This window comes from Platichthys flesus, chromosome 17 (genome assembly GCF_949316205.1).
Source record: "Platichthys flesus chromosome 17, fPlaFle2.1, whole genome shotgun sequence".
Classification (NCBI taxonomy): Eukaryota; Metazoa; Chordata; class Actinopteri; order Pleuronectiformes; family Pleuronectidae; genus Platichthys; species Platichthys flesus.
In genome coordinates, this window is record NC_084961.1 from 9,627,485 (window position 1) to 9,645,840 (window position 18,356).

General features: G+C 45.4%; 1 protein-coding gene across 1 annotated transcript in view; it reads right to left on the reverse strand.

The window, feature by feature from the left end:
- LOC133972936 (potassium voltage-gated channel subfamily KQT member 4) overlaps nucleotides 1-12,802 on the reverse strand; it is a 41,677-nt gene extending 28,875 nt beyond the window's left edge. The window contains exon 1 of the mRNA XM_062410562.1: nucleotides 12,453-12,802. Within this exon, the coding sequence (XP_062266546.1) occupies nucleotides 12,453-12,754 (302 nt within the window). The 5' untranslated portion in view covers nucleotides 12,755-12,802. The remainder of the gene's footprint in view (nucleotides 1-12,452) is intronic.
- Between the last annotated feature and the right edge of the window lie 5,554 nt (nucleotides 12,803-18,356).

Here is an 18,356-nt window from a genome sequence, read left to right on the forward strand (position 1 = left end):
ACAGACAAAACATGTTGACCCATACAGAATATTTAGACCATATCACTGTCCACAGCAGTGGGGAAAAGAGCACGGCCATCACGGGATGTTTTGTTTTTTTTGTAGGATAAAGGGCACTTCTCCTCGCACACTGCTGCGTGTGCTTACAATCAACGTGGAGCAGTGTTTTTTATCAAATGAACTGCGCAGCTCTATCGCTCTGTAGAAACTCTTGACCCTTGTCCACTGACTCTGTAAAGCACAGGAAGTTTGCTTCTCAACACCCGGTCTTGGACTTCTGTGTGTGTAAATCTGGGGTCGTAAATATCTCATTTATGTACAGTGTGTTTGTTTTTTTTCTCCGTCTGACACACATCCCCCTGCGGGTTCACAAAAACATGAATCAGGATTAAGAGCATTCACCAAGTTTACATTTTCTGTCAAACTACCGAGCTCCCTCCTTAACGTTAGAGGACTGGATACTCCAACATAAATCAGTGCCTCCCACATGAGATTGTAGAAACCTGCTTTCAAGATATCAGTATCACAACAGACTGATTATGTGGAGCTAGTGACTGAACAGCATGGGAAAGTCCTCTAGCCCTCCCCGATATTTAGAGTGCATTTTGGACCCACCGTCCCACCCTGGCCCTTCTGTCATCTCCTCCTCTTCCTCTCTTTAGTGTAGCGGAGGAAGAGCCAGCACCAGAGTGGACCACTTGTAGGCGTCTCTGCCACACACACCCCCCTCTTTAACTCATTACAACCAATTAGGTGACCGGCCATGGAGGGCACAGGCGGATGAGAGCAGGAAGATAAGACTCTTCTGAATTATTCATCCTTCTGCTAAAAACTTCACCCTATTCCGCCGCCCTGCCCCTGCTCTCTCACCGCACTGGTCTTCTTCTTGTTGCTGCTCTCTTCTGTCCCTTCAGACTCTCATGTGATTCTTTTCTTTGGCTACAGCGACAGTAAGGCCAATGTGTAGAATGTGTACAATGTGTACAATGTGTACCGAGTGTTTACATGCTTGGAGGGGCAAAAGCCACAGAGAGGGAGGAGACGTGATGAATGGAAAATATCTGAATAGTTTCAGTCACTTTCTCCTGAGAGGCATCCGTCTGAGCGATGAGAGGAGAAGGTCAAGCCCAGCCAACTTTGTCACCTGCACAAACTTGGACAATCACTGTGTGAAGCAGACATGCTTGTTGTACTGTTGGCCTAAGAAAGTTCACTTGTTGTGCACTGCCCCAATTATTCTTTAAATCTGAGTGGCGTTGTTGGTTTCATGCACACTGCACTTCAGTTAAACTATAGAGACAACTCTAGCAGTCTTAAGAGTTTCTGATTGCACTGCGGTTTGGTTCTTTGCCCGTGATTGAGGACACTGCTACTACATCTCAGGACATCATAACGTCTGGCAGCTGGAGGCCGAAACCAGAGATTGTCGCTGAAAAGCAGCAAAGCAACAAATGAAAAATGTGCCTTGGAACCAAAGGGACAAAACTGAAGTACCACCAGGAGTGGTCTCGATCTGGAGCAAACAAACCATGTTCTTTCAATAGGTCAGACTTTCGGACCAATTGCAGGAAGCTGAGGCAACAGAGAGACTTTTCAATGCAATAGATGAATTGATAACACGCACCATCAGATTAACGCTGTCTACAAACTAATCAGCATCGAACATGGATAGACACAGCCCACGTAGGATTTGAAAACAGAATGCAATGTCTAAATTGCAATGTGAAACAAAAACTAAGCAGATCAACTGTACACAATTAAAAGACATGAAACTTGCTTTGTACCATGGTCCAGACTTACAGGTGTAAAAACACCACAAGACAGAGGAATAGAGACTTGGAGTAAAATACATATAGTATATACTATATAAACTATAAATAGAAATAGAAGTGGACGGGAGAAGGACAAAGTCGTGACGACCACAAGGAGTGAGTATCAGACAGATAGATAATGGGAAAAAATAGTGGACACGAGACAGAAGGAGGTGGCTGAATAATGGATTGGACAGACGAGGGGACGGTGAGAAGAGGTGAGCCAGAATGGAAAAGAGGGAGCGAGAGAGGGATGAGGTATCGTCTGGGAGGTCTCATCACACACTTGCTGACATTGCTTTAATCTCAGGGCCAAGAGGAGACCAGAGGGCCCACCGTCGCACGCACTCATGCACGGAACATGTTGGGACAGATTTACCGCGTGTGTCTGTGTGTGTGTGGAGCGACGCTAGCGGAGTAACGGGAGTAAGAAACACATACGAGTCAGGCAGGACTCCTGCGTGACATCATAACATACAAAAGTGAGGACAGTTTAATGTGACAGCTTTATGTTTTGTTTTGTTTGTTTGTATTTCCCACTTTTACATAGCACCGTCCATCACGTCATGATACATTTCTGTGCGTTCTACAGCAAAACATGTTTCGACATCGGCCTAAGTGTTCTCACCATCAATAACACTTGATCGTGTTCAACCTGTGATGTGGAAAACGAGGTGTGAATTAGTGGGATGTGAGGCCGGAGCAGCAGCTCAGGAGGTAGAGAGGCTGTGTAGTGAACAGAGGGTTCTGCTTCAAAGTGTGCTGAAGTGTCCTTGAGCAAAACTGGCTGCGTCATCAGTGTAATGGAATGTTCTTAAGCACTATGACAGATTCACAGGCTAGAACTTTATTTTGTAAATAAATTCAGTTCATTTAGAGGATTTGGAAGAAACAATACAAAATAATTGGAAAGAACGCTCTCTCCCGGGGGGGGGGGGGGGTTGTAGCCGTCGCATGCGGGTCACTACCGGATCAGCTAGCAGCCAGCCCCCCCCCCCCGCATATGCAAGGACGAGTCCTCCTGCAACTGCCGCAGGTTCAGTTCCAACCCGGACCTTATGCTACATGTCTTCCCCGATCTCTCTCCCCATTTCACGCTGTCTGTCCTATCAATAAAGGCGAAAGGCCCCAAAAATACAAATATACAAGAACCTCTTTACGGAGCGTCCGTCCAGGATAGATAGCAGCAAGAAAAATGAAAATGAGGAGGCATTTAAGTGGAGAGAAAAAAACGGTGGTGAAAAGGGTAGAAAAACTGACAAAGTGATGCAGATAAGAGAACGAGAAGGCACAAAGTTCTTATGGAAATAGAGATACCAGAGCTGAGAGGCCGGTCACAACCAGCAGGAATTTAAAAAGCCAGTGTCACACGGGAATAGAGGAAATGACACTTCCATCAACGGAAGCAATTGCGCAAATATAAGACATTTTAGAGTAGGGGAGGGAAGAATGCATGAAAAAACAATCTCATGAGAGTAGCAGGCCGCCTGAGCAATTATGGGTCCGTCATTAACATTTGATTATTGTTTATGCTCTGCCCACAGTGCCATTGGCCACACATTTACACACACACACACACACACACACACACACACCACACCGTACACATATACAATCTCTATAAACCGGCACATGCATGAATGCACACCCATTTTGCAAGTGTGCACACGCCAATCAAGACCTTCTCTGACCGCATGCACACGCAGCCACGTAAGCAAAGGGCGAACGCACACACGACCACAGTGTATACACACACTGCAAAGCGCTTTCTGCAGACCTTATAAATACTGTCCCACATTGTGATTTTGTTTGAGCGCCGTCTCCATGGCACTGCTTCCTCACATGTTTATAGTGACGGCCGTTATAAATTAAAATTATCTTAACAACACTTAAGCTGGGCTGTGCATGAGGCCGCAGCCAGGCAGGGACAACAGCAGAGAGACACAGGGGCCTAACGTGGGCTAAGAGACAGAGACTGAGCAGAGGTGGACCATTGGAGAGAGAGAGAGAGAAAGAAGGAACAGAGGTCGCTCTACACTGAAAGGAAGATGTTAAGCAGCACTTGACAAGGGTTCACTGGAAAACCTGAGGGTGTTTTAGTGATGGTAGGTTGTCGGGTTCGCCTGCACAGTCATGCAGCCTCCTCATCCTGAAAACTTATATCCACAGAGCTCATGTGCCTGATGGGCTTCAAATTACAAACACGTGGACAGAGAAAAAAATCTAATACCAGAAAAATGAGCAGAGAGAGAGACACAGTGATATACACAAGCTGTTGGGGCTGGAACTACACACATCAATGAGACCGGCCCACCTCTGCAGGGATATGATCTGTCTTCACTCACTCCGAATTAAGTTCAATATTCATTCAACTTTTACATGCCTATCAAGATTAGTTTAACATCGGATCATTTTAGATTAATATTCAAATTGATAAAAATGACTGTTTTAATGGATTTTATATAATCTTTTTAAACTACATGATAGAGCTTTGCCTGGTTTTCTGACTTAATTTATGCAGAAACTGTTATTGGACAGTTTCTGAAGATTTTCCAGGAAATGTATAATATCACGATGGATATTGACGTGAAAACATAAAACAATATAAATGTCAAGATGAAGGATATTTGCCATGTGACCCATGAAAAGTCATTCCCAGCATTTCCTGTTATATTTAGATTTCAATCTGAGTTATGCACCAGTAGCTAAACCTTTCACCTTTCACTTATCTTTAAATCCCAGAGTCACTGTCACGTAGCGAATTAGATAAGAAGGACTGGCTTTCCCATGCTAACTGCTTCTCGGCGGTTAACTACAGGGTTAGTTTCCACATTATTCGGTATCTGCTGATCATCGGCATGTGTAGTCGCAGCCGCCCATTAGGGTCAGGCTTTGAGTGGGCTGCTGAGAGATAATGGCAAAGCTAAAGCTATTGATTTATTTTTTTCTGTCTGCGTTATGGTCTCCGCAGACGCTGGCGACACACTGACCCTGCCTATGAGCACTCTTCGACACTTCACTCACACTGAACACCTCGATCCCACCAAGTCCTGAATCTTCTTTTGTCAAAGAAAGGTGGTTCTCAATGATCGAAGCTCATTGAGAACCTGACCATGGACCATAGCAAAGAAACTCACATGCTGAGCTGCTGGGAATGGATTCTGTACACGAGCCCAGGCGTCGCTCAGTTCTCTGATTTTGTACTCAAACAGGATTTGGCGGCTCAGTCGTGCAGCAACTGTGCAACATTCAGAGAAGATGAGAGCACAGAGTAGGTTTCCTATGGCTTGTGACACATTACATTTACAGTTTTAAAAGTCAGACTTTCACCAACAGGGCCGTCAATTGTCGCCAAGGTCCTGATCTTCCTGTTTGACTTATCGGACAGGGGTGCAGGGTTTTGACAGTCCGGTGCAACATTGATTTAAAACAGCAGAGAGTGAGAACCTAAGTCGTGTTAGCACCGACTTCCACGAGAAAGTTTCCAGATCAGCCGAGTGGAAAGGTGCTGGGTGATATTTTTCAGTGAGACAAAGGAAGGCTGATCAATAAACATAAATCAGGACTGAACAAGTGCAGTGAAATCTCATCGGACAATTTCTCTTTCTCTGATGCTTGTGGGTGCGAGTTTGCAACAGTAAAATTGTTGAAGTGAAAGTGTAACACAGTGTCAACAACATTTGATATTCCCCCTCATTGGTTGTCGCTCCAAGCAGCTTAGTACAACCCCAAAGTTACCTTCATTGTTAGGCATCTTTCAGTGGCTGTGGTACTTAAGATGGGAGCAAAAAGGAAGTCCCCATTAGGAGGAGGGCTGGAGTGGGTGGATGGATCAATACAGTATTTGACACAGGAAGTCAGGTCAGCCTCCTGTTTAAAACTGGGGGTCCCTGTTTTTTACTTTAAACATGACTGCGTCACAACCTTTTTTGTTAGTGTAAACATGACACTAAAGGTCCTCTAATATTGAAGTAGTATCTATTTTGAATCCAAATCCTAATTGTTTAAATAAATCTTTACCTAAACCTTGACCTAACTGGGACTGTTCAATCCACATAAGTGCATCTTTATCACCGTAAATAGTAGTTTTCAATAGTAGTTTTTTGCTTTAAAATGGTTAGGAGGCTGGTTACATGAATAGCATTGTAGACTGGACAACAATGTAGTCCTCTGCGAAGACAGGGGACACTTTGTCAGTATTTACAGCTCCTGTATTATGTCTACTTGAGAAGATTTGCCAGCACTGCAAAAATCGCCAATATCATATTTTGCAGATACAGAGGTGTAATCATAAAATACACAGTAGAGGGGGAGCTGTCTCTGGACGGTGAAAGCAGGTCTGAAGTGTTTAGAGGGTCTTGACTTGTCAAAATAAACTCCTGGCATTTCCCTTGGACCCTCCGAGCCAAATGTCACAGTATTCCTGGACCGCTTTAGCATCAATAACATTACATAAGCACAGATGACTGCCGATTTAAGAGTGTCAACACCCCCCCCGATCACCTATCTGCATGAGGATAAGAGACCACTGTGTGCGTGCGGGTATGTGTGTGTATGTGTTATGACCTATTCCTGAGTGAAAGTAAGCACAATGACCAGAGCTGGATACTGAGGGAGAAACCTGATTCCTGGTCAGCCATCCCGGGACAGATCAGTCCCCTTCCCCGGGGAGACACATTTTGCCCTGAAAGGAGAAATGAATACGCCGACAAACCTCAACTCTCCCCCCTCTCTCTTTCTCTTTCTCTTTCTCCAACTCTCCTCTTCGTACCTTTCCATCCGCACGTGTACACAAATCCTTCTTCCTGTCGCAAACCCTTCATTTCTTTGAGGGGCAACACTTGCAAAACAGAGATGTTTCCTACATTTGAATCTACTGGCTCTGTATACACTGTTTGCCGCTAATGTTTCCTCCCATACTTTCTCTCCCTGTAGGCTTAGAAGAAACTACCTTTACATCCAAGTCAAGAGACATTTACCCTGCTTCTTGAGTGTCCTTGAGCAAGACACAAGATCCCTACCTGCTCCTGAGCTGGTGACGTAGTAGAGGACAGGGGCAAAAATAGAACTTTTCTACAGGAATCCATATCAGTATTATATTATCATTATTAGCAACCGAAATCATGCTCCCTCCCTCTTCTGTTTGTCCTGGGGGACAGGCCAGGACGTTAGAGCGGTTGCTTGAGAATGTGAAATGAAAACTGTGGCACACACAGGGCAGGTGTACAATGTCTGAAGGGTATAAAACACACATCTGGATAACCTAGAGGGATGTGCAGATGGTGTAATCACTGTAATTTAGTTAAATAAATTGAAATATAGACACTTTTCATTAGGGAATAACAAATTTAAATAATACATATTTATCAAACTTACTCCTTCACCTTTGAGATTATACTTAATGGTTTTACTAGTACTGGGCAATATGGCCAAACTAATTTTATGCCAGCCGATATCGACACTTTTTATGATAAATTAAGATATCATAAAAAGTGTCGATATCGAGATAAGTTAGTGAGTAATAATGTCGTCGCAACTTCTTAAACTTCTCATGCATTTTTGACTATTTCTCCTTATTATCTATATATTCATGTCTATATCCATGAATATATACATGGATATATACTGCTATAGCTTATTTGTGTAAGCTATAGCAGGTCACGCATACTCTTTGATTTGCATGAAAAGCCAATGAGGTTTAAATGAAAGAAAGGAGGAGAGATATAGAGGCGGCGAGAAAGGGGAAGTCAATTAGAAAGGGTAATACAGCAAATGAGATGATATTTCCACTCAGGAGGAAAGAGAAGGAGGGACTGATGGAGGAGAGAGAGACAGAATGAAGAGCTGAGGCATTTGGGCCATAAAGGATTCTTAATGGAGCAGAATTTACACAACCTGCTGAGGTGAACAGATAAAAAAAAAACAGCAGCGGTAAATGAACAACAAGCCGCCAATCTGCAGCCCAGAGCCGGTTAAAGCCCCACACAAAGTGCCGAGTGGCTTTCTCTCCCGTCACCATTTTTACGGTGCCACTTGCCCCCCCCCCTCTCTGTTTGTTAGTCATCAATAAAAAACCATTCATGTGCTACCTGAAAAAAAGCAAACAACCAAACAAAGAGCTATTTTCTGACGTGGCTCACACCATTAATAATAAAAAAAATTGTGCAACACCAAATGCGTCAGAGGGTGCTGGAGGAGGGGGGGTGCAACTTTAGTGGATTTCTTGTTGCGCGGTTGAAAACCTGGAAAAGCCGACCAGACTGTTTCAATGTCCCCGGTAGATTAGCTCGCTCACGTTGGAGGGACAGAGGGAACATATTCAATCAACAAGCTGCCTGAGCGAAATGACTTTAATAATGTCAGAAAGGCAATTCAACTATAATGAAAAGCTTGCAAGACGCATTCTGTGTACCGCACAAAAAGGTTGTGTGAAGATCAATTAACCATAACCATACAGATATTCCACAGCCTCTTTGAGCAAACCATCAGCGGGGAGGTTATGGAGAGCATTAGGCCGCAGCTCCTGTTGTGGGTATCTCCCTCCACATCTATAAATAATGTGGCTTTAGGCCCAAGCTTTCATAAACACACGCCATCACTGGTGGGGGTGCCATAAAAGGTTAAGGTGAAGGGATTCCAGCACGATGGGAAAACTGAAGGGTTTCTTCGGGAAAGACTCACCGGGCATGAGAAGGAGCTCCTGTTTCATAGCAAAGGGTCAGAGAGAGAATTAAGTGTCCGGGGCAGTTGGACTATAGCATAAATAATGCATTATTAAGAGCTGCAACAGATTGGAATGCACTTAAAGTGTTCTCTGATGCATTCAGTTACTATAGTGTATTTGTTAAATTTACACTCAAATGGATGGATGGATGGATGGATGGATGGATGGATGGATGGATGGATGGATGGATGGGCCAACAAACCATCTTGACTTTTAGACTGACAATAAAGGACAGAGATGGATGATATATAAGCTTCCTAAAAAGGGAGGGCCTATACTGCAGGCTGCAGTCATAAACCTCGCCTCCTCCATATTAGTGGATGGGACATGGGTGAAGCTAAATCTTCACTAAAAACACATCAAATAAACTTAATCTCAAAGTTTGGTTTGGTTTTAGAATGAGTTATTTGATTCTATAAAAACGGGATGATTGACAGCTGAGACTGATTCGCGATTGGTTGAGCATTTGTAATAGTGAGACCTCCCTACCACGCCTCTACGCCAAATCACTACTGCGAAAACTGCGTAGAGAAGTGGACATTTTGCGTTGCCCACTTCTCCTGAGCCACTACTGTCCAACTGATTTCCCAAGCTTAGTCGTCTTTGTTTTGTCCTTTTTTATCTGTTCATTCATTCAATCACAGAGCTCCTCATTAAACAACTACTTTTAAAGACATTGTCTCTGCCTTTCTAGCACAGATGATACTGTTCAAGCTGCGTGGTACGCCCATGTATAATTTGGCCCTTCATCTCTGCTGCACCTCTATAAGACATGAATAATAAATGCATGGTATATTGTCACCCTCGTTAGAACCAATCAATCACCCTGGCTGGTCAGTGCTCAGGCTCGACTCTTTTTCCTGCACATCCACATGTACTATTACTGCACTGACGGTAATGACAGCCGAAGCCAACATCCAGCCACGACTTGACTTCTTGGGTTTCTACTGTGCTGGAGTTAGTGTGCATGGTGTGGTACTCTCTGATCAGAGACTGGTGGCATAGACTGGTGTTACATGGACGTGAAATCTTGACTATTTTCAAATAGTTCTATTATTTAAATTAATAAAAAATCTATAATTGCAGGAACTCAAAGCTTCTATTTCTAAACTATGCACCTTTTTACAACCCAAACTTTCTTGCTGGGCCGCGGCTGCTTGTCGAAACTTTAGCGGACTTTACCAGCTCAGACAAGCCGAGCAGCCCTCCTGCTGACATTGTGCGTTTACTGCAGTTAAAACAAAGAAAAGAGATTCAAAGGTGACAAAGAGGTCTCTGGATTTTACTGTGAATGGCGGAAGGGACCAGAACAAGGCAAGAGGCACTTAACATTTCAAATGGCCCACGCTTCATTTGAACTGGAGCCTGGGTGAGTACATGAACCCGCAGTGTGTCCAAGGAAACTGAAGATGTGTGCAAGTAAAGGAATTTCTTTAATAGTGAGTATTTCTGAGAAAAACTATTGTCTCTTTTTGAAGGTGTTAATACCCCTGCTGAGTTTGAGAGGAGAGAAGAGGAGAGGAGAGCTGTTGGACTGGCAGCAGCAGAGAGTTTGATCCAGAGGAGACAGCTGCATATAGAAATGGGAAACAGTTCATCATAATGTAACCTGAGCTGTTTAGTGGGCAGGATGTTAAATCTCCCAAAACCTTTGTGTAAGCAGAGGAATCCGTCTGTGTGAGGCAGCATCTTCTGTGCAGCTGTGACAGCAATAAGGAGGGCTGAGAAGTGTGGTGGGACTTAACTGGTAGCCCACGGAGAGACATTATTGTGGAGAGCTGCCTCACCTCTTTCCCAAACACACCACAACACACACCTGCGAGAGGGAAGCAGCGCATCTGTTCCAGCCTCCGCGGTTGCAATTGAGGACTAATTAAAGGATCTGGGGAAGTTAGCACAGCGCTCTACAAAGCAGCGTACAGCTGAATTTAATTACAATAGATCAACGCCGCCTTAATGGAGCTTCATTGTACAAGGAATTTGCCGCGCACATGATACGGCTCCCGGCATGCTGAGCAATTCACGTGTAATTAATCAAAACAAATGCACAGCTCAGGGTAATATCATATCAAGGGAATGATGTGCTCGGGTAAGACATATGTGCACCCAAGATATTTCATGTCAAAGTGCGGGCCCGGTAAGTTCTAAGTCTCAGGTACAGACATTAAAACAGACCATCACATGAGCAGCTGGCTTCCGAAGTCAGTCCCGCTCCGTCTATGAGGCCGTGGCATCTGAAACATGATCTGGGCACCTCCAAGCGCCGGCCGTGCTTCAGTCAGAGGAACAACAACACTGGCAGAGCTGCCCTCCACTCTGACACCAGGGAATAACAGGGGAAATGTCACCAACAACCTGCACGAAAAGGCCGTGGCTCTAAATGAGAGCACCCCCCACGTAGGGTCAGTACATGTTGTTCTGCGTCTGCTACAAAGACATGTTTCCAATCTCAACGGGAAAGAAAAGGGAGGATACAGACACAGTAAAGAACTTGAAAGCACCAGGGGCTATGGATTTCGCCGACCTGCACCCACTGATGTGCCAGAGGTGTATGAAGAGAACCCATGCGAGTCGTGGCCCCGCGGTGGGGTTTCCCTCCGTGATAAACATGGTGATGGCATTGGCAGGGGGACAGCTGCACTTGTCTAAACAGCAGCACAGAAAGGCTGGCCGGGTCCAAGGAGCTCCCACACATAATGCTCTGTCCACACCGTGCCAGACGCCGACACTGCTGGAAGACAGCTGCCGGCGCACAACTGTCCCGGCCTTCACTTGAGAAGGAACTGGAACACACCAAGTCGAGGGTAAACACACACACTAAGTGAACTTTCACTTTGAAGGACACCTAGCATTCACACCGGGCTTTCTTCACGATAGTTTCCCAAAAGTTAAATTACATCTGAGACTGGTACAAATTCAACGAAACAAAATGACTACACAATTTGAGTTTATGTCCTAGTTCAATAGTTTTCAACTGGGGAGCAGCCAGGGTGTCTGTGAAAAGTTTATAGATTCCTCCACTAAAATGATCATGATACGTGTGTTGACATGTTAAAAAATACATTTAATAAATGTTTAATACCTTCTTAATACATGTCTCTTGTGATTCTCTTTCACATATTTAAAGTAAACCTGTGGGCCATGTTAACACATCCTAATTAAACAAGCACTGCATGCTTTACATGTTGTTCCCGGGCCGTTGGCTTCTCCGAGGGAAGCAGGCAGCACCAGTGAGCTCATACTTTCCCAGTGTTTACATGTTGTATACATTATGGAGCACATGGGACAGACAGTTTAACACCCTGCCAGAAGAGAGGCACGTGCTTTAGTTTGACGTGCATGTGCGTAATTGGAGAGGTTTTTGCCTGTTTGGGTTAATAAGCTCAGGCAGGGCTCAGAGTGGGTTGAAGTCCTTTTTCATCTGAAATGTTGCAACCATCAAGTCCAATCAAGTTTTATGGTCATATGTAAGAGTGTCTCCTGACATTACTTCCCAGTATGATGTGAGTTACTCAATCAATGCGATCCTCATTGTGAAAAAATGTGACAATCATCAGGTTTCAACCATGTTAAGAGGATTTTTTTAAATTGCCAATTATCCCCTGTGGATTTGGATGAATTGGATTTAACCTCCAAGCTCCTCCTGATGATTTGATCATCTAATGAGGGGGAACTGAACGCTGCACCCCGTGTTGAGATGATGTGTGGACGCATGGCACATGCCCCTGCTAAGTGCAGCATAAGCAACTCTGCCTGGTTAATTGGAGAATCCATCAGATGAGTGCTGGTGTAAACTGATCACAACACATGGACAACAAGTCAGGTGGAGCCCCTCTGGCAGCACGTGGCTTTAACTTTATGAAACTTTGGAGTTTGGGATCATGTGGTTAAATTTATTAAAGTTATGGTGAACTTACATGAACGCGTGGTAGATGAACGCCCATCCTCTCGGCCTCTCCAGCACGTTGTACAGGCAGTTCTGTAACTTTCTGTAGCGCTTGTTTGAGGCGGCCGCGTGGCCCCGGGGTCCCGGCGGGCCCGGCCGCGGGGTGCCCAGCAGACCCGTGCGGTGGGACGGGTGCCCGCGCTCCGGGGTGGACGGCTCGCTCCGCTCCGTGTGCACCGCGGTGAGAGCCACGAACTCCACCCGCCGGTCGTCGCTCGGAGCCGTGGGCGTCAGCATTCTGACGCCGCCGTTGTTCGACGGGCTTCCCAACATCCTCCGGTTTGAAACTGTGGTTTGGTGACTTTTCACTGGATCATCGGGGGCGCACGGCAAAGTTTTCGCCCGACAGTCATGGTCCGGTTTGTCAGAGTGGGACTTAAAGAAGGGGTTCCACCGATCACAGCTCAGGAGTCGGGGTCATCTCCTGCGGTCTGGTTTGGTAAAAGTTATCTGCGAATCACTGAACCGGAGAAGAAAAGATGCGCAGGACTTGGAGAAGTGAGAGGCGCTGAAACGTGACCTTCAGCGATCATTGTCAGGAGTCCGATAAGAGGGGATAATACACGGGGTGCAGAGGAGTCGTCACACGTGCCAAGTCCGGGGGAAATAGGCTTTTAAAGTGAGCTGCTATTGGTCTGCCATCACTGTGCAGAAATAAGAACCTCAGTCCAAGTGAACCACCTTAAAAACACACTTTAAACACGCAACTCACAAAGCAAGAGCGCACAGGGGCCGAGCAGCGGATCTGCGCCATCCCAAACAAACTCCAACCAGCCACAACTGCCTCATTAAGTTGCTCTCTGCCGGTCCTATAGTTGTAATTGGCGGATTGAAGCCTCCCCACGGCCGCGGTCATCAGCCTGCTCTCCCCTCCTCATGTTGTGCGTGTGTCCGCTCCAGCGGCGCTCCTCCGCTCCGGCAGGCGGGTTGCAGCGTGCAGCGCGCAGGGGTGAAGCCCATCTGTGCCGCGATGTCCAAAGAGTCCCAGAAAAGTGCTGTGAAAAGGTCACATAAACACGATGTCTGCATCCGGTGGGTTTTGGGATTTGGTAAAAGCGCTTATAAGGGTGGAGAACGAAACAAGCGTCGCTCCCCGGACGAGTGGACACGCACGGAGCAAGAGGGAGTCGAGGAGTGCAGGAGGCGCACTGGATGAGTGTGAGCACGGGGGATGCGCGCAGTGACGGTGAGACGCACCGGACGGGGATCGGTTTCTCTCCTGTGCACTGAAGGAGTGAGAGGTCCCTGGTGGAGCTGCTGACTCTGATCGGAACTGTGGCTCATGCACTGATCACTTCTGCACAATTACTACGCAGTCACGGTGACAGCAGTTTACTGGCGCCACTTGTGTTTATATGGGACAGGGCTTGAGCAGAGACAGGTGCAGGGGGGGTGCACAGCAACAATGGCCACCACTGCCACCTCCTCCTCCTCCTCCTCGTGTGGACAGAGCTTTTCTAAATCTATGACACACAACAGGTTTGTGGTCATGGCACAAATCCTGCGGTGATGGCGCATGGTGCCCTGCGGAGAGCTCACCTGTCAGTGGGGCCCTTTGAGGAATGCATTGTTAGGGGGTCCCCCAAAGTCCTGCATGCTGCAGGGCCTCGTCTGACCAACGCTTACACCAGCAGATGCCAAGAGAGTGACATAATGTGCGTTCGAACCGACACACCTCTGCTCGGCTGGATCAGAAAGTTTGGGCGTCTGCAGTGCGTTTGCTCTTTTTCCACAATCACATCACTCAGGCGTCTGCTCGAGTAAACGGAATGAGACGGAAACCTAAACAAAAATCCGATATGATCGATAGTCTCAAATAAAATGTTTATCATCGCGTGCTCTGCACCAAACAGAGAAAGGGACCGTGCGCCTCGGACATGTGTTTGGCATTGTGTACGTTTTGCAGTGTTCCATAACAACATCAGAGGGGGAGCGGGGAGGGGTACTCATGCTAAGTATGTGCGCTCCTGTCCAGTGTGCCTGCTTGTCTCTGTGGAACATGTAGGTCTGTGGAATGAGGTGTGGGAATGCGGCTGCGGTCTCTCACAAGGCACGAATCTAGACGTTATTCCCAGGCTCCTCTCCCGTGACATAACTTTACATTATCCTAATCCCTAACTCTTGACTTCGCGTCAGACACACAGAGTCAAAAGGAATTAACCTTTTCACACCACTGTGTTGATGCAGACAATTAACATGACAAACCAGATTGAAATATAAAGTCAAATTGTGCATTAGAAGTTAACTACAATGTAGTTTACAGGACACATCTTTTTTATTTACTAAACTAAATTAATCTGTTTCATAAAGGACCTAATCCCTCCAGCCTGTGCTACAGCTACATTGCATTTGAAAAATGTATTCTGAGTTTATTACTGATTGAATATTGGATGGATATTGAACATGGCATCAAATGCTTTTAAACATCAGTTAATTCCAGGGGTGAATCCATCGGTGGGGCCAGGGGGGGAACTGGTGCCAAGGGAAATCTGATTGGGCCCTGAAATAACTCTGTCATGTCAGTAGTCTTTAAAAAAAGTCACTTACTAACAGTGCTAATAATAACAACTTTTCGAAGAATTTTATTTTTAAAACCTTTTTCCCAAAACACAATGTGGATAAAAACAATTAATAAAAGATATATTCAATGATATGTGTCTTTGTTCAAAGCTTTAGAGATGACAGTGGACAATGAATGATTTAAATGTGAACCTTTCTGAATCATGAATTATTCTTGGATATTGGACTTGTAATTGGCTCCTCTGTGTAAATTGTGGCCCCCTTTATGGCCCCCAATTAAGAAAACTCTAGATCCGCCACTGATTCATTCTATAATGAAATAATGAACAACTAATTAAAAACTTGTTTCTAAAAGATAATACAGAAATTTGGATACTGTGCTGGCTATGGTATTTTAAAATAAAAAACATGAATGTCAATATAATATATGTTATAATATCTGAACTTAATTGATGTGGTGAAAATGTGAGGACTGAGCTTTTGAAAGGGACAAAGTGGAAACCAACCTTTCCACACCCGCAAGTCTCAGCAAAGGTGTGAGTAATATTTCTGCGTTCTTTGAGAGCAACACAGATGTAAACAACAGAGAGAGGAATCTACTTCCATCTAAGAGTAGAGTCCTGTGAATCCTGACTACCCCACAATGAAAGCAGGAGAACATCAACACGGCAACATCCTGTACTGGGGATCTCCCACTACAACTCTCCCTCGAGGTAACTGCTCCTCCTCCCGTTGGTCTTGCCTCTCCTCTTCGTGGCTCCGCGGTCCAAATGAGGTCAGGGACAGAGGCAATGGAAGGAGGTGTTGATGGACAGAGGAGCCCTGCTTGGACCCTCTGGGATTTACATCAAAGTTTCGCCGAGGCAAAGCCACGCTCCCCCTCACAGCGCCAGCCTTGCCCCAGTGTTACTTTTATTTAGTGGTGCCAGGCCAGGCCAGGCCGGGGGATCCAACACGGCCTCTGGGCTAAAGGCCACGAGAGACAACACACGACAGCTGAGCAAGGTCGAAGGCCGTAAGACCATCAATGTGGAACGGACGGTTCAATTCAAGAATGTGCAAGGAGAAGCTCGCACAATTGTATAACCAGGTTTTGTGGCACTCATCGACAGCTTATGTACCACGGGTGGATATACAGGCAGGAGTGACCCGGAGGGGGGGGCACAGGGGCCAGGCATTAGGAGGTGACTGTTCTCTTGAAGCACACCTCTCCCATCTCTGTTGTTTTCCCACTGCACTCCTCACTCCGAGCATTCACTCACGTCCCACAGAGCCCACTGAGCTGCTGGAGTCGACAGCCACTCAGGGGGAACTTTAAAAATACTCACATCAGCAATTGTGTACTACATATAGTACAGTGCAAACTCAGTCCAACAACCCCCCCCCCCCCCATCACCCTTGTGTTTCCGCTGCGCACTCGTACGTTTACTTACACTCCTTAATGGCTTTCCCACGCCACACTATTGTTTGCCTTTGTTTTCTCTTCTAATGTTTCATCTGCTTCCCTCTCGTTAACACAGACTTTATTTATCTGATGGAAGACTTCAGAGGGAAGACGGGAGCACGGAGGGTCGGATGAGCTGTTGAGACATCGTCTGTTGTGGGTTGTTGTTGTTGTGATTAGTCTGGTTCTAGTCTTTGTAGAGACCCCTCAAACAGTCCCTTGTTGGGAGCCAGAACCTCCCGTTGAGCAACACACTCCAGCTGTCATGTAGACAGGAAGCAGCTTTCCCCACGTTCATCGCTGTGACGCTCTCTGCAACATGAATGAGTCAAGTGTCCGGCTCGACACGCAGGGACTCAGGGAAGGAGTCAGGAAGTTACAGTAAGTCGGGCACAGACCTCGCTCTGTGGCTCATTCATGAGCGCTCTGAAGCTCCTTTGTAGCTCCCCACCACTCTCAGTGCTTTTAACAGAGTGAGTGGGCAGCGTGCTTCTGCTGCAAAAACAACCTCAAACCACACAACTCGGAGCTATTTAAAGACAGAGTGAATACACACTCAATCGTTACACAGACACACTAATGAAGTGCGTGGGTTTGACTGTATAATGCATGTGTTGCAGTCGACTCTGGAAGAAACAGCCCTGAAATTCAAAGAATTCAGTTTGTTTTAAAGTTCACGGTGTTCAGCGTGGCCTAGGGGTTAGAGCGGGTGCTCTGTAACAAGAAGGTTGCCGGTTCAAATCCCACTCTATCCCATCTGCATGCCTAAGTGTCCTTGGCAAGATACTGAACCCCTAAATAGCCCCTCATGAATGTTGAGTGTACTAATTGTAAGTCGCTTTGGAAAAAAGCATCAGCTAAATGACATGTAATAATGTAAAGTTGCAGGTTAGTTGTAATTTTGAGTGAAACTAATATTTTTAATCTTTTATTTAAGCCGTGTGCATTTTGTTGGGCTGCGTCCAAAGATGTTGATATCAAACCATCATGACAAAGAAAAGTAGCTGATGCTTGAAATTTAACCATAAACTCTATAATAACTATAAAGAAAAGCAAAAGAATCTAAATATGTAGATGTTCATTTCAGAAAATATGTTTTACATAAAAGTGCAAACAGGAAATGCCCATCCTTGTGTTTACTCTTAAAATTGTAAAAAGTGTTCATAACAGCAAGTATTAATGCAGATACTGATATCTGTGTCTGTGAGAGGCTCAAATTGGCCGATCAGCCAATTGATAAAACATTCAAGGTCTATTATTTACATTTACATGATTTAACACAAACTCAAATCTGGAACAGATTCTGCAACTCTTTCTTTTATACTATAGCGGACAATTTATTACCCTTCAAAACGGTCTTTCAGGCTTTTTTTAACCAACTCTTTATTTTATAAATTGATAATTTGTAAAATATTTGTTCAAGTATTGAAAAACAGGACAGTTATGTTGCTGACTGAGCTCCCCAGCTGTCTCATTATTCTCTAACAACACTGTATTGTCAGGACCTGGGAAAACAAGCGTGTATGATGTTGTGATAAACTCCCGAAACATCACAAAGACAGGAATAAAAACCCAAACCCCTTGAACATCCTCTCCTGTCAAGTTTTTTTCCTTGAGTGTGAGGCCAACACTTTGTGCCGTGGCCCAATCACAAGATCCAGGCCGGGAGCAGCCAAGCCAGTAAGGCTCAGCTCATCTGGCCGAGGTTGCCTTGATCTGACCAGACGGGCCAGCCAAGAAAAATACCACCAGAAAAATCCTTTGCATGCTTGACTTAAGCTCAAACACTCCCACAATCCTCGTTCCTCTTATTAGAAAGAGCCGAGCATGAGTCTGCACTCATTAATGCAGTTATTGTTTGGTGATTAAGTCGATTAAGGACTGGCCCTCCGGTTTGAGTAATGTTTACTT